The sequence below is a fragment of the Anabrus simplex genome, chromosome 1, assembly GCF_040414725.1.
Source record: "Anabrus simplex isolate iqAnaSimp1 chromosome 1, ASM4041472v1, whole genome shotgun sequence".
Classification (NCBI taxonomy): Eukaryota; Metazoa; Arthropoda; class Insecta; order Orthoptera; family Tettigoniidae; genus Anabrus; species Anabrus simplex.
The window spans coordinates 342386240-342401486 of NC_090265.1; the positions used below are offsets into that span (position 1 = coordinate 342386240).

At 38.9% G+C, this 15247-nt stretch overlaps 1 protein-coding gene across 1 annotated transcript in view; it reads left to right on the forward strand.

The window, feature by feature from the left end:
• Window positions 1–2176, forward strand: part of LOC136865931 (galanin receptor 2b-like) — a 220177-nt gene extending 218001 nt beyond the window's left edge. The window contains exon 6 of the mRNA XM_068226450.1: window positions 1973–2176. Within this exon, the coding sequence (XP_068082551.1) occupies window positions 1973–2176 (204 nt within the window). The remainder of the gene's footprint in view (window positions 1–1972) is intronic.
• The last annotated feature ends 13071 nt before the right edge of the window (window positions 2177–15247 follow it).

Below are 15247 nucleotides of genomic sequence, written 5' to 3' on the forward strand. Positions count from 1 at the left end.
CACTCGCAAACTTTCTACTACTTGCTGTAGCGCTATACAAATCGGTTAGCCGCCACGAACGACTCTTTTGCGTATTTTCACTAATAATTTTGTTAATACTTAAAGAAAATGTAGGAAATAATCAGCTGATAGGACGACAGGGCTTGTAAACATTGCTTGCTTTAATAATTCCTTGTTTTAGCCGCTACTGCTTTCACTCGCCACGAGGGTATGGTGGCTCTATTGGCAAGCAAAAGTATTGTGAAGGTACAGTTTGGTACCAGCGTCAGCTATTCTTTGTACCGTAATGCTATTCGTTTACAATACAATTTAAACATGATTCTCTAATCAAAGTATATTAATATACATCGTGAAAAACTATAAATAACTCAATTTTCAATATGCATCATTCATATTAAAATAACTGTCGAATTAGGTTGGCGTTCTTGGGGGAACCAGAAGTGAAAAACTAGCACACACAGTAGTTTCGTTCAAAGTGGTCTTCATCAATCTTTACAGCATGCAGCTTGTACTTCAGTAACTCTACTTCACCTGCATGAAATAAGAGGCATGAACAATTCCACATTCATGCGCAATACACTTGTTCGAGATTGATGAGTAAGGGGAACGCTGTACTTTATGCAACTCTGGTAACATATGTGCTCGTGTTTTCTTGAGATGCATCCAGAAGGGTACTGTGTAGAAATTATAAAATATAAGGACCATTATGTCTGATTCATTAAGTGTTCGTGTCTCTATTACAATTTAAAAGAGCATGTTATAGACTAAGCGTGAAAACATTATTTTACATCCTGCCTGATTGTCCTCTTCATTGTTCTCTTTACTCCCTTAGATCGATAGACTCTACATTACTCTTATTCAACGCTATAAATTCAGTAGCAGATTAAAACCAGATAACCACAAAAGTATTTTCCGTTCTTAACAAGATCATAAATCCTGGTAAGAAACAATCATCATCATTTTCACTTTTTATCACTTCCTCATTTATTAATATAAGTTTCAGATATATTGTAATACAATTAATGGGTTCATGATATTATTATTATTATTATTATTATTATTATTATTATTATTATTATTATTTAAAAGTTGCTTAGTATCATGAACGTCTCTATCGTCATTTTTGTATGTTACATTTCTCACAAGTCTGGCTCCTTGGTTGAGAGGCCAGCGTACTTTCCTTCGATTTAGAGTCTCCTAAGTTCGACTCCCGACCATTCTGGGAATTTTAACTGTGTTTTATTAATTCCTCTATCTCTGGGTCTGCGTGCTTGTGTCCGACGTAAGACATATCTACAGACAACACACCATACTACTTACTACCACAGAAACACTCAATAGTGAGTAGCCTATCCCGCCACATATGGTTAGCATTGGGAAGGGCATTCGGCCGAAATTTGGGCCAAATTAACATTAAGTGCTGACCCCAATAAATCAGGAAATAGTTTAGGAATAATAAGAACGTATTTTCCATAATTATTATATTGTGAGACCTTGAGATTTACTCTTTTGACTCATTAGTATCGGTTCCTGTTATAATTATGTCATATTTAATAGGTCCAATTTGTTGAGAATAGAGATTTTCAGCGATGTTCGACTAATTTATATCACTGAACGTGCACGAATCCTTACGTAATTTACACACACACATGCACCCACTACTCTCACACACGCTGTCTCACGAACGGTGGTTGTCTCCCATTGCTCCCTTGAACAACTTTGCGATCGATCCATGAATACGTTCTTTCTGATCACTTGTACAGTACTAGCTGCCTGAAGACGTTGGTTTTTATAACCACAAGTCCCGCGTTACTCACTTGCACACTTTGTTAAATTAGTGTCTATCAGATTTCCCAATTATTCTGATTAAATAGCGAATACTTTTGTGGTTAACTGATAGAATCTGTGTGTCATTTTACTTTGTTTTCCTGCGAGCGCCCTGTTTTGTTTCGGCGTCTCCTTGTGGTTGCAGATCCGAGCGCCACTACGTCGCAGCGCCACGTCATCAAGCGGCTACGACTCGTACCAAAGTCCACACAGGCGCTGCTACATGCTCAGTACTATCCGCAGAGGAAGTCACACACCGGGCCACCCCCATCACACCAGCCAGTCTACGCGGACTCATATGGCAACCACCAACTTCAACTTCACCGACACCAACAATCGCTATCTGTGAGCAACCACCAGTCGGGGCGGCCCCCGGCACCTGCTGCAGCCCGCGGCCCGTCCACTGTCTAGGAGCGACCACGCCGACCTGCCGCTGTAGGACCAGTCTGGGATGGTCCTCCTCTGAAGCGAAGCAGGAACGGTGCAAGCTCTTCAGGAGTATATGTCTTTCTAGAACCTTCCTGACAACTACCTTTCTTTCTAAAGATATGTAGTAGCAGTACTGTAACATATGAACCATGCATTCAATCAACTATCACTTCGGAAGGATATACACCATCTGACGCTTTGAGTAACGTTAAGTATTCAGGGATATACATTCCTCGGGGACCTTCCTGACGACCAGCATCTGCTAAAACAGTCTTTGTTACATTTCACTGAAAGCATATACATTCATGCTGCAACGACTAGCGCTTCAATAAGACACAGACAGTTTCATGCTTCTTCAGGATTTGACAACTGACAGCATCAGTCATGATAAAACAATGCTAGGGAAAGTTACAGTAGGTCACTGCTGCACAGAAGATGAACAAGAACAACATTCTGATTTCCATAACGTGATGATATGCACTAAGTTCCAATAACATTTTGTGTCGTACATCAATATCTTCTGTGACAGTTTCACAAGGGTCGTGCGCTACACTCACACGGAGGAGAGAACTGTTTTTTGAATACACTCTAAGTAATTTTAATACAGAAAAATAAATGTTCCTGTACATCTATTCATTTCATAAACTTTCTAATGTTAGCCTAGAGAAACTGAATAGGATAGCAAAATATGCTTGGTAAAGGTATGCAAATCATATTTTCCAGGAACAGAATATTCATCTTGATGTATTGGAATATTATTATGCAACTCTATAAATGCAAATGTTATCACAGTCTTATACTGCAGTAGAGGTATGCATAGACGTCCGTCATTCAAGTCTGAAACATCAGATTCGTGCCTGTATTCCAATGAAGAACTACACGGTGGATGAATATTTATACCCATTTTGTGGCCTTCTTACAGCTGATTTTCTTCAGCCGTCTCATCCACTGCTGATCCTGTCAACTTGCACCTCTAATATACTTTTGAACAGTACATCAGGCCATTGATGAACTCGTAATGAGGGCACAGGAAAACAAAGTTTGACATACCGGTCGTTAAAAGATCTGAATGCGAAGTTGTAGAACAACAGTCGTTATATTCACACTTCGTGATTTAAATAGTGCGAAACTGAAGACAACTTGTTAAACTTGTAAATCGTGTTTGTGTTTGCATTACATAGAACAGGAAATATAATTGGCGAAATATTATTAAATCTTCCTCGAGGTAAATATTGTAAGTGTACAACCTCTCCTTCCCATATAAAATAATCAAAGTTTTCAGACAATTGGAAAGAACTTTTTACAACTCTTTTTTTGCTTTATTTTATCCATCTTTCTCCATACGTATTAATGAATACAACTTTCTTTGTTCGCAGTAACTGGGGAAAATAAGCACTTAAACATAAAAACAAACATATTCTATGCATATCGCCAGTCTGTAAGAAAGTCTCATTAATATATTCACAATATTGATATAATATCACAAATTACACCATATATAAGAAAATCTAACAGGCGTGAGGCTCTTGCGAAAGATGATTAGAGCTTTTCACACGCTTGTCCGAACGTAGGAATGATAAACTCAGGGGAACCGAAGGAGAATTTCTCATTCAAGGACGGTGTATGTGTATGTGCACTGAAGTCAGAGTACAGTAGACCTCTCTCTCTCTCTCATTGTCCCTTCAGTTCTGAAGGTCGTGGCTCCAAGGAGACTACGATGCGGTATTTCCCATCCTTCTCGATCTTGTGCCAATCACATTGTGATATGGTGTCCACCCTGCGCGTCCACGATCTCCTTCCTAGGATATTTGCTGCAACGAAGAGTCTTCCTAGGTTCCCTTCTCCACGTCGTGTACTGTGGCCAACAAAATAGTAAATTCATTGTTTACATATCATTTTAAAACTGATCTTGATGTGCAGCTCCTTCAAATTAGACTCGTTGGTGTGGAAAGCTGTCCAAGGAATGCGAAACATTCTTCTCCAACACCACATTTCAAAGTTATCGATTTTCTGTAGTTTCGAACAACGAAGAGTCCGTGTATCAGCGCCATAGAGGAAGATGGAAAATATTACAGTCCAACCAGTCTTGATTTTAATGTGAGAACGATAGGACGATCTTTCCATAAATATGACAGCTGTGTCATGACACGTTTGCCCATGTCAACTCTCATTTTTATTTCGGCTTCACAAATATATGTACTGATTATGACCGATACATACTCAACTTGAAGGTGCTTCTTTTCGAATGTCTTCAGTTCGAAACCCTGAAATATTCATGAACGTCACAGAAGACATGACATCTATAGCAGTGGGAATTATGCAGTATGGACATAGGTGAGGTTGCTTTCTGGGATGACCCTAAATAATCTTGTAAAGTTTTCAGCTGAAATATGTTGCTGAAACGGTGTATTTAGAAAATCACATAAGACCATTACAGAAAAATGAGAGTAGCAAACAGTGGCCTAATATTTCGTAGCAAACGCTATATGTGCAGGTGAAATACTTTGTGTCAAAAAAATGACAGACTGAAGTATAATCATCTGCTAAGTTCATTACATTTTACAAGATAACCTCATCCTATGACACGAGTTCCGTCTTGATCTCGAATCTATTGTAATTTGTTGGAATCCAGTACAATGTCGCTGTACATTAGATAATGCCGATCTCTATAATACTCTACCTAAATGGACATAGGGATTGTATTCCTTAATGTTTTGTACGTCCAGGTGCTCAAATACGCCAACCTCGCGTTGGTAAACTTGCTGACACGGTAAACAACTCCTCCGGGACGAAATTCCGGAAAAACGTCATCTCCAGAAACTGTAAAAATAGTTAGTAGGACGTAAAACCAAGTTTCCTGAAATACGCTAACTTGCATATCTGAATGTGTCGGTTATCTGACAGATGCATAAACCACCATATTCAGTCTCAAACGGGAACATACCGGGCGAGTTGGCCGTGGGGTTAGGGGCGCGCGTCTGTGGGCTTGCATCCGGGAGATAGTGGGTTCGAATCCCACTGTCCGCAGCCCTGAAGATGGTTTTCCGTGGTTACCCATTTTCACAGCAGGCAAATGCTGGGGCTGTATCTTAATTAAGGCCACGGTTGTTTCTTTGCCTCTCCTAGCCCTTTCCTATCCCGTCGTCACTGTAAGACCGATCTGTGTTGGTGTGACGTAAAGCTAACTGTAAAAAAGGAAAGTCATCTTCTCCGCGCGTCAAATCACCGCAACACATCTCCTGGCCAGAGAGAAGGCGTCACCTTCTAGGAGGCCCACCGTAGCCCGTCAAGAGAACAGAATGAAAACATTTTAGTAGTAGTAGTCCGTCTAAATGACGTGCACGCCCACACATTGAGTAAATATTCTGCCAACAATAGGCGTGGAAATCACAGTATTACTTGCCGAATAAAATTCAATTTGATATGTAACGGTTATTAATAATAATAATCATAATAATAATAATAATAATAATAATAATAATAATAATAATAATAATAATAATAATAATAATAATAGAGGAGAGTCGTATAATATGGAATACCATTTACTTTTGGCAGTATAACTTCTTACCGAAATCAGTTATGAAATATAAATAAATATGGTTTGAAAATTCAAATAATTAGCCAAGATTCTCTATATTTTAAATTGTAAATTGTTAATGTCTTCACGTCAAAATTATTTCTTTCAAAAAGTTGCACTTGGTGGGTAATACGGAATAGTCGGCTAATAGGTAATGGTAGGGTAAATAATATGTAAATTAAAATACAACTTCAATAAATTCATTCAGTTATATTTAAGGAACGTTCTTACAGGTGGACTTACAGAAATTTTAAAAATCGAAAGAATAAAATTGGTAATTAACTTAAATGATAATTTGTATACACTAATTATTCAGTGTTTTCTTTTTACAGTCACTTGTTCATTCAATGACAAAAGTCACAGATGCAGAAACTGAGATCTATAGGTAATTAAATGTTATAATATACCAGGATTAATGCAATTAATTTTAATTAATTTTAAACGTCATTTTACTTTGAAACTAAAACAGTATTCCATATATCCCGACACACCATGTTTGAATTAAAGGATTCGTCATGCCCTAAACTTTGCACAACAAGGAAGTTACACTGATGTAGCAATATAAGCAACTCTTGTACAATATGTAACATTGGATTTCCCAGGACTAAACTCAGTTTTGGTAATTAATGCAAGCTTTAAAAGAATTACCTGCAAAAGCTTTTCAAATATGAAAAACAAATATTCTTGCTCCACGCACTAACCTCACTCACGAGCATGTCGAAACTGAATACAAAGCATCATGAGAACATTTACCGTAATTCGACGAGTTTCCACGTGAGAGCAGTACCTTACAGGCAAGATATTGTGGTATTCCTTGTTGCCCGACTATTCCATATTACCCGATTCCCCTCTAATAATAATAATAATAAATCCCAGAACGTGTAAGTAAATTTAAAAGTGAGTTTATCTGACGTGCATTTGGCCCACACATCTCTTCCCGAACAGTTTCTATTCTCCACGCCAGTCTTTGAGCCGACTTAACCGGAAGTTAGGTGTTGACTAATGAGTTGACTATTTGCTTGTAGAGCTCCTTAAAACAATAATCATCACTAATATCTTGACCAGCATAATGAAAAGAATAGTCACTCAAACTATTTACGTCTTTTTTTAATTCAAATATTCATGAAGCACAAGATGCACAACTACAGTGAGTACGTCTCATTTACACTGTCAACATACATAAACGAGTAACAAGATCAGGTACATAAATTGCAAGTCTTCTTTTTAATTCTCAATTCGTCTTCTCCACTCTTCTCTGTAATTCGCTAATCTCTTCATTTCCACATATGAGCCTATTCCTACGTCATCTCTGATCTGTCTTGAATATTGCAGTCTAGGTCTCCCTCTTCCTCTTTTACCTTGAATCTTTCCTTCTATGACATTAACTATGAATCCATTGTGCCTATAGAGATGGCCAATTAACTGGTCTCTTCTTTTTCTTATTGTTGCTAAAAAGGATCTTTTTTCACTTATTCGTCGAAGAACTTCTTCATTGGTGAGTTTTTCTGTCCATGAAATCTTTTCCATCCTCTTCCAGCATCACATCTCAAATGCTTCCAAACGTTTCTTATCACGTGCACTAATAGTCCACGTTTCTGAACCATACAAGGCCACACTCCAGACATAGCACTTAATAAAACTCTTCTTGGTCTCCACATTTAAATATATTTAAATAATTGCAAGGAACAACTGTTTAAACTAAAAACCGTGAGAATGTCCATATTCATAGCCAAGTAAGCTTAGATCAAGATGGTAGCAAACCGCTTCGCATTAACTCATACTTTGAGAGGGTTCATAATTCCTAACTGAACAACTCTACTTTATGACAGTTGGAAAAATGTATTTCTTCGTCACTGCCAGCTGTGTATGAAACGGTTTTCTTATTACTTTATATTTCAACTTCAGATGAACACAAGAAATGTGTTTCTCGGGTCCGGTACACATTGACGCTATCTCCAATTCTGGTCTCAAAAATGTTTTAACCTAAAGGGTGAAATCTACCATGTCCAAAAAAGGAACTTAGATGCAAAAATTGCGACTTTTTGCAGATTGTACGTAGTTATTAAATGCCAATATGTGGCAAGCGCTACGATTCTCATGCCACAGTAGCCATGTTGATGACGTCATAGTCCATCCCTGCAACCTGTGGCAGGTCAGCCATGATGAAACTATGACGTCACGAAGCAACATCTGACATTTAAATGTACATACAATCACAAACGATGCATCCCATAGGTTACAGCAGAATATGAGCACAGTAAATCACAAAATGCATACCTATGATATAAATGTACCCATTCACATAACAGAATAAGCAGTGTACTCACCTTCCACCCCTAACAGCACTACTTACCTGCTGATTGGCGAAAAACGGACATCATATGATTATTGTTTCCCGAATAGTTTTAGGCCCACCGGGCGACTTGGCCGTGCGCGTAGAGGCGCGCGACTGTAAGCTTGCATCCGGGAGATCGTGGGTACGAATCCCACTGTCGGCAGCCCTGAAGATGGTTTTCCGTGGTTTCCCATTTTCACACCAGGCAAATGCTGGGGCTGTACCTTAATTAAGGCCACGGCCGCTTCCTTCCAACTCCTAGGCCTTTCCTACCCCATCGTCGCCATAAGACCTATCTGTGTCGGTGCGACGTAAAGCCTGTAGCAAAAAAGAAAAAGTTTTAGACCCACATCTCGCCTCTACAAGGACTTCCAAGTAATATTTGCATTATTTCCACTTCCTTATAATGTTATACACGTTGGGCTGCGGAATGTATAGTTTTACTTATATTAAATGTACTGTATATAATAGGTATGCATTCCCGAATAGTTGTACCTAAACTATTCACACGTTGTATACGCCATGATTATGTATTTTGTTCCATATTCCTTTATGTGCCATGGATATGTACATATTTCGATGAACCCACGCACATCGGGACAGCTGGTGTAACGCCCCCTACGTTACGCGCGGAAGGGTTGGCGGCCCTGTCTGACGTCACAGCTCCCGTCACCATTACCAGGTGTACCACATGAATTATCTATAGAGGAACAGGGAGCTCTTGTCCACAGTGAAATGTTAAATAATTAAATCAGGCGCGCATGCCCAGTAGCGAAAATTCGGGCTTAGTTTTCGGATATTAATTTCCTGTCTCTCTCACACACACACACACTGTGACGTCAGGTATGACGTCATCACCCCTCAGTCACCAAGTAAACATGGTCGCCGTGTGCTATTCCAGTCATATATTGTGTCCTTTGCAGTGTTCTATATGGCAGGTAATTGTACAACAACCTAGTATTTTCGCACCTCTGCTCCTTCCTTGTACCCTAATGAACATATCTCTGATACACTACATGGGTGACGGACGTGCGTAAGACCGGCTCCTCAGTTTCAGTGAATTAGAAGGTGCACGAGTGTGTGATACAGTGTTGAATCAAACCAGCGAGTATCAATCATTGTAACAATCAGTTCACCAATATTAAGTAGTGATTTCTCAGGCAATATGGGCCGTAGCAAGCGCAACACCAGTGACCCGAACAGTAGTGCCAACCGCAGCAGTACCAACCCTGTTGAAGAGGCAGTCACCAGGATACTAAACGAAACCATCAGCTCTGGTAAGTTCCTTGAAAAGATAGTAGTCGCCATATCGGAGCGTGTGACAGAACCCGTCACAAAGGAATTGGAAAAATCTCTCCAGTTCAATTCTGAAATTGTGGCAGAATTGAACGCAAAACTCGAGAGCAGGGATAAGGAAATCCGTGAGATGAGAGAAGACTTTGCTGCAAGATGTGACTCACTGGAACAATATAGTAGAAGAGCTAACGTTAGAATTTTTGGGGTACAGGAAAGTGTAAGTGAAAATACGGACGAACTTGCGATAAATGTTTTTAGGGAGAAAGGTGTGAATGTGAATTTGCAAGACATTGATAGGAGTCACCGAGTCGGACCTAAATCTCCAGGGAAACCTCGGCCAATCATTGTCAGATTCACATCATATCGAACAAGGCAGGAAGTGTTTCGCAATAAGCGAAAATTGAAAGGTACCCCAGTAACTATTCGCGAGGATCTAACCTCCACCAGATTGTCAATTATTAAGGCAGATATTCTCCGCTTTAATCAGAGCAATTGTTGGACCTCGAGTGGAGACATCATTATTAAGAAACCAGATGGCAGTAAAATTAGAATTAACCGACTGAGTGACATTCCTAAGGACAGTGACAGTAGTTAAATGTAACAATTCACTTAACTGAGTGCACCGAACTGAGTGTTTATATTCCTAGATTAGTCCATATTTATTTCTCTCAAGATCGTTAAATTTTATCTTAGAATCGTTTAGTGAATTATCATTTATTTTCGTTTAGCTTATGTAAAATTTCTTTTTTGCAACTATTTATCTATATATTTTACTAAATAATTGCATTTACTTTCTTATTTCCTTATGATTAATTTAATAACTTTCAATTTTAAATACTTTTAATTTTTATTTTATGAATTTAGACACAGCACCCTTAATTTAGTCGCGCTTTAAAATAATAGGTAATTCTAGGCACAGTTGATTATATTCCTGCACCTCACTACTTCAATTAACGTTAAATTCCTCCTAGCTCTTTGTGTTTATCTGTACATTTTGTTAACTTTCATCGTTCCAAGTTGGCAAGAGTTACAAGTGACAAAACAAATTCCTCTGACGTCACTAGTCGATTTCAACAGCCACCGTATGTCGCCTCAGACCAGCTACCCTCTCCCGTCCTTCGGCCGTCCCTACTCCCCTCACCATCTAGCGCTAACCTTGACCAAAGTACCGCTAGTATCCTCAAGAATTTCGTCTCGCAACATCCCAGAGCTCTACACGTCTGTCATATAAACGCGCAAAGTATATTAGCAGCCAACCGAATGGACGAGATTGTAGAAATATTCACTCCGCCTGTTTTCCATGTCCTGCTAGTGTCTGAGTCATGGTTAACAGATAATAGCCAGTCTTCTTTGTGTCATCTTGAAGGCTACTCGCTTCTGAGAAATGACCGCACTCACAAATGGGGAGGAGGGGTATATGGCTATTTCCTAACTAGCCTCAAACCTAAGCTGGTCGGTCATTCACCAGGCAGGTATGAGAGAAAACCAGAATACATGCTCGTAGAAATAACAACGAACGGGATTAAAGCGCTTGTAGGAGTAGTTTACAAACCTCCGAATACAGGTCACTTAGGGGATTTTGAAGCTGACTTAACTAAATTACTCCCGGACTACCCTCACAGAATAATTATGGGAGATTTCAATACGGACTTAACTGACGCAACTTCTTTCGAATCCACACGACTCAAAACATTGTTTCAAGCCTATAATATGGAAATCTTACCTCTCTCTCCGACTCACCATACATCTCATTCGCACACACTATTAGATCTTATAGTTACCAGCAACTCAGACAATGTTGGCCAAACCTCCGTACCTGGTATATATGCACATGACGCAATATACATCTCGTATAACCTCCGGCCACCGAAACCCTCCCAGAAATTTATCACCTATCGACCATTGAAAAATATAAATAAAGATAGACTCTTAGAGGACGCAGGCAAAATACTCTGGCATGACATAACGAACTATAACAATCTAGATGACAAAGTTGACTTCTTTAATAGCAAAGTAACGGAACTATTTGACAAGCATGCCCCAAAGCGGCGAGCGAGAGTATCGAAAGGACCCTCCCCGTGGTTAAATGACGAAATTAGACAACTTATGAAACAAAGAGACTTCGCTCACAGACAGTACAAAAATGACCCTAGCGTACAAAACTTTGACGAATATAGGAAGTTACGAAATAAGACAACACAACAAATACGAAATGCTAAACTGCGACACGCTTACAGTTTAATTACGCCTGACGGTAGAACAGCGACGACATTTTGGAAATATACTAATAAGCTTGGACTTACGAAGAACAAGACCAGAGAAGAACTTACATTACCTCTCGAGACTCTTAACGAGTACTTTACTGCTAACTGCTCCGCAGTACGACATGACGACAAACAGAGACTTACTAATTATTATGGTACACACCCTACTCCTGACAGAGATAAATTCTATTTCAGTCACATGACGCCTCTCCAAGTCAGAAAAGCAGTCCTCAGAACAAGCACGAAAGCAAAAGGAATTGATGACATTGGGACTGACATGGTCAAACTAATTCTTGATTGTATATTACCAACCTTAACTCATATAATCAATTTCTCTCTTCTATACTCAACATACCAACTCTCTGGAAGAAGGCTATTGTGCTACTTCTTCCGAAACGTCAAACGCCTTCGAATGAGGGAGACTATCGTCCAATCTGTATTTTATCAGCTTTACCAAAAATCTTAGAATATGTAGTCCATACACAACTGTCTGAGTACCTTCGAACGCACAATCTCCTTAATCCTCTCCAGTCGGGTTTCCGACAAGGACATAGTACAACTACAGCCTTACTTAAAGTGACTGAGGATGTTAGACAAGCAATAGACAGAGGACGATTCACAGTTCTGGTACTACTAGATTACAGTAAAGCCTTCGACAACGTAGACATTGGCATTTTACTTGTAAATCTGAGAGCTCTACATTTTTCTCAGAGTACGATTGCTTGGATGCATTGTTATCTTCACGGACGTCAACAATGTGTGAAAGGTAATAATGGAATCGTTTCCTCGTGGCGCCACGTGCAGAGAGGAGTCCCTCAAGGCTCTGTACTTGGCCCTCTTCTTTTCGCACTCTTTGTGAATGACACGTCATCCAATTTAAGACATTGCAAATACCATATGTACGCTGACGATCTTCAACTCTACACCGACTCTACAGCACGAGACCTCCAGGAAAATATCGACTTACTAAATATTGACTTACAGTCTGTTAGTGATTGATCTGCTGCGCACGGCCTGAAATTGAACCCTACAAAGTCGCAAGTAATCCTTCTTGGCCATCAAAGTCAAATAACAAGTATAACTAAACGTCCGTTGCCAAGAGTAATCCTGCAGGATGTTCCAATTCCTTTTGTATCACAAGTGAAGAATCTCGGTGTTATCATGGACGAACGCATGACTTGGTCTTCACATGTCTTACATATCTGTCAAAAGATTTACTCAGCTTTACATTCTTTATATAAATATAAACATATATTTCCAATAAAGCTTAAAAAGAAATTAATTGAAGCCCTTGTAATGCCACATTTTGACTATTGTGATGTTGTTTTCAATGACGTCAGGCCGCAATTTTCCCGAAGGCTACAGTGCGCTCAAAATGCATGTGTGAGATACATATGCAATTTAAGAAAATATGACCACGTGTCACCATCTTTCCTAAAATTAGAGTGGTCGCGACTCCATGTTCGTCGTAACCATCATACTTTGTCTCTCCTCCATCGAGTTCTTACTACGTCTTCCCCATCTTACCTTTCTTCACGTTTCCATTACTTCTCAAATGTTCATGACAGACATCAAAATTCAATCAAAAAATCTCTTTATTTGCAAATGAGGTGTTTACCTCGGTGGCAAATGGTACACTAAAATACATTATTGTCAAGCACTAAATATTAAATTAACAAGAGAATAAAATTTTCCTATAATACAATATTATATAATTTACGCTAACAATTTGTTCTATTAAACACACAGCTCATCCTTAATAAATTTACCTTGTTTACAAAATTCTACTTATATCTCCTGTACTACTTACAAATACAGTCATCTTATATACAGTACGTGGAATTACTTCAAATGATACTGTACAACTGGTATAAGATTAAAATTTACATTGCATTTATTTACTTTTTCTTTTCTTTACCCATTCTGGAACCTAAGTAGCATAACGATCTGCTGCGTCTTAACCAGAGCCCCTTTTACCACCACTTTTCAGAGTTCCTGAAGGGCCTTCACAGCTACCGTAGCGGTCCCAGGGCCCTCGAAGTCCCCACTGTACTTCACACCTACAGGCAGTCCCCTACTTTGGCTGTCCAAACTCCTTAGACCAGGGGATGGAATTAATTTATTCACACACATTTATTATTTACAATATCCTGCACTGGTCGAATGCCCTCTAACATTTCATTTATTTTCTCTGTTGCTGTTTATTCTCTTCTTGAATATCTGTACATATTTTGGAAAAGGATCAAACACTACCCCTGGTAAACTGTTCCACTCCTTCACACCCTTCCCAATGAATGAAAATTTACCCCAATCGCTTCTGCTAAAATTCCTTCTAATTTTATATTTGTGGTCAGTCCTGCCGATATAATTATTTTCCAACTGAAGCCTCTCACGGATATCTCCCCATGCTGCTCCTCCTATATAGGCTCTATATAAACCTATAAGTCTAGTTTTCTCCCTTCTCTTACTTAAAGTTTCCCACCCTAGTTTCTTTAACATTTCTGACACACTACTCTTTCTCCTGAAATCCCCTGTTACAAATCTTGCTGCTTTCCTCTGCACACTATCTATTTCTTTTATTAGGTATTCTTGGTGAGGATCCCAAACACTGTTTGCATATTCCAATAATGGACGAACCATACTTAAGTAACTTTTCTCTTTTAATTCTTTGTTGCATCCTTTAAGTAACCTCATTATGACACGTAACGATCTGTATGCTTTCCCAACAATGTCATCCACATGACCCTTCCAGTGCAAATTACTTTCAAATCTTACACCTAAGTATTTGCACTTGCCATCTTTTGGGATAACTACCCCATCCAAAGTATATTCAAATTCAGTTTTAAAACTCCTGTTTGTAAACGTTGTAACAGTTGATTTGCCTCCATTAACCTTCATATTATTCTCTTCAACCCATTGTTGGATACTCTCAAGGTCCCTTTGTAATTCTGAACAATCCTCAATGTTGTTTATTTCCCTATAAACAATTATGTCATCTGCATACAATCTTATTTTTGATGTTATATTGTTCCCTAAATCATTTACGTATATTAAGAAAAGTAACGGACCGATACTACCCTGTGCAATTCCCTTCCAAACTTTCTCTTCCTGCGATACGTTAATTCCTACTTTGACTTTCTGAACCCTTGAATTTAGAAATGTTTTTACCCAACGTGTAACCCTTACGTCCAATCCTATTCCCTCCAATTTCTTTAATAATATTCCATGTTCCACTCTATCAAAGGCTTTGGAAAGATCTATGGCTATGCAATCTAACTGGCCTCCTGAATCTAACTGATCTGATATGTCCTGCTGAAATCCCACCAGTTGTGCCTCACAAGAAAATTTCTTTCTAAATCCATACTGGCTCCTCATGAACCAATTTTTATCATCACATATCCCTCTGATGTACTTTGATATTAAACTCTCCAGTATTTTACAAACTATATTGGTCTGTAGTTCTCTGGTTTCTTTTTATCATCCTTTCCTTTATAAATTGGTATTATTATAGATTCC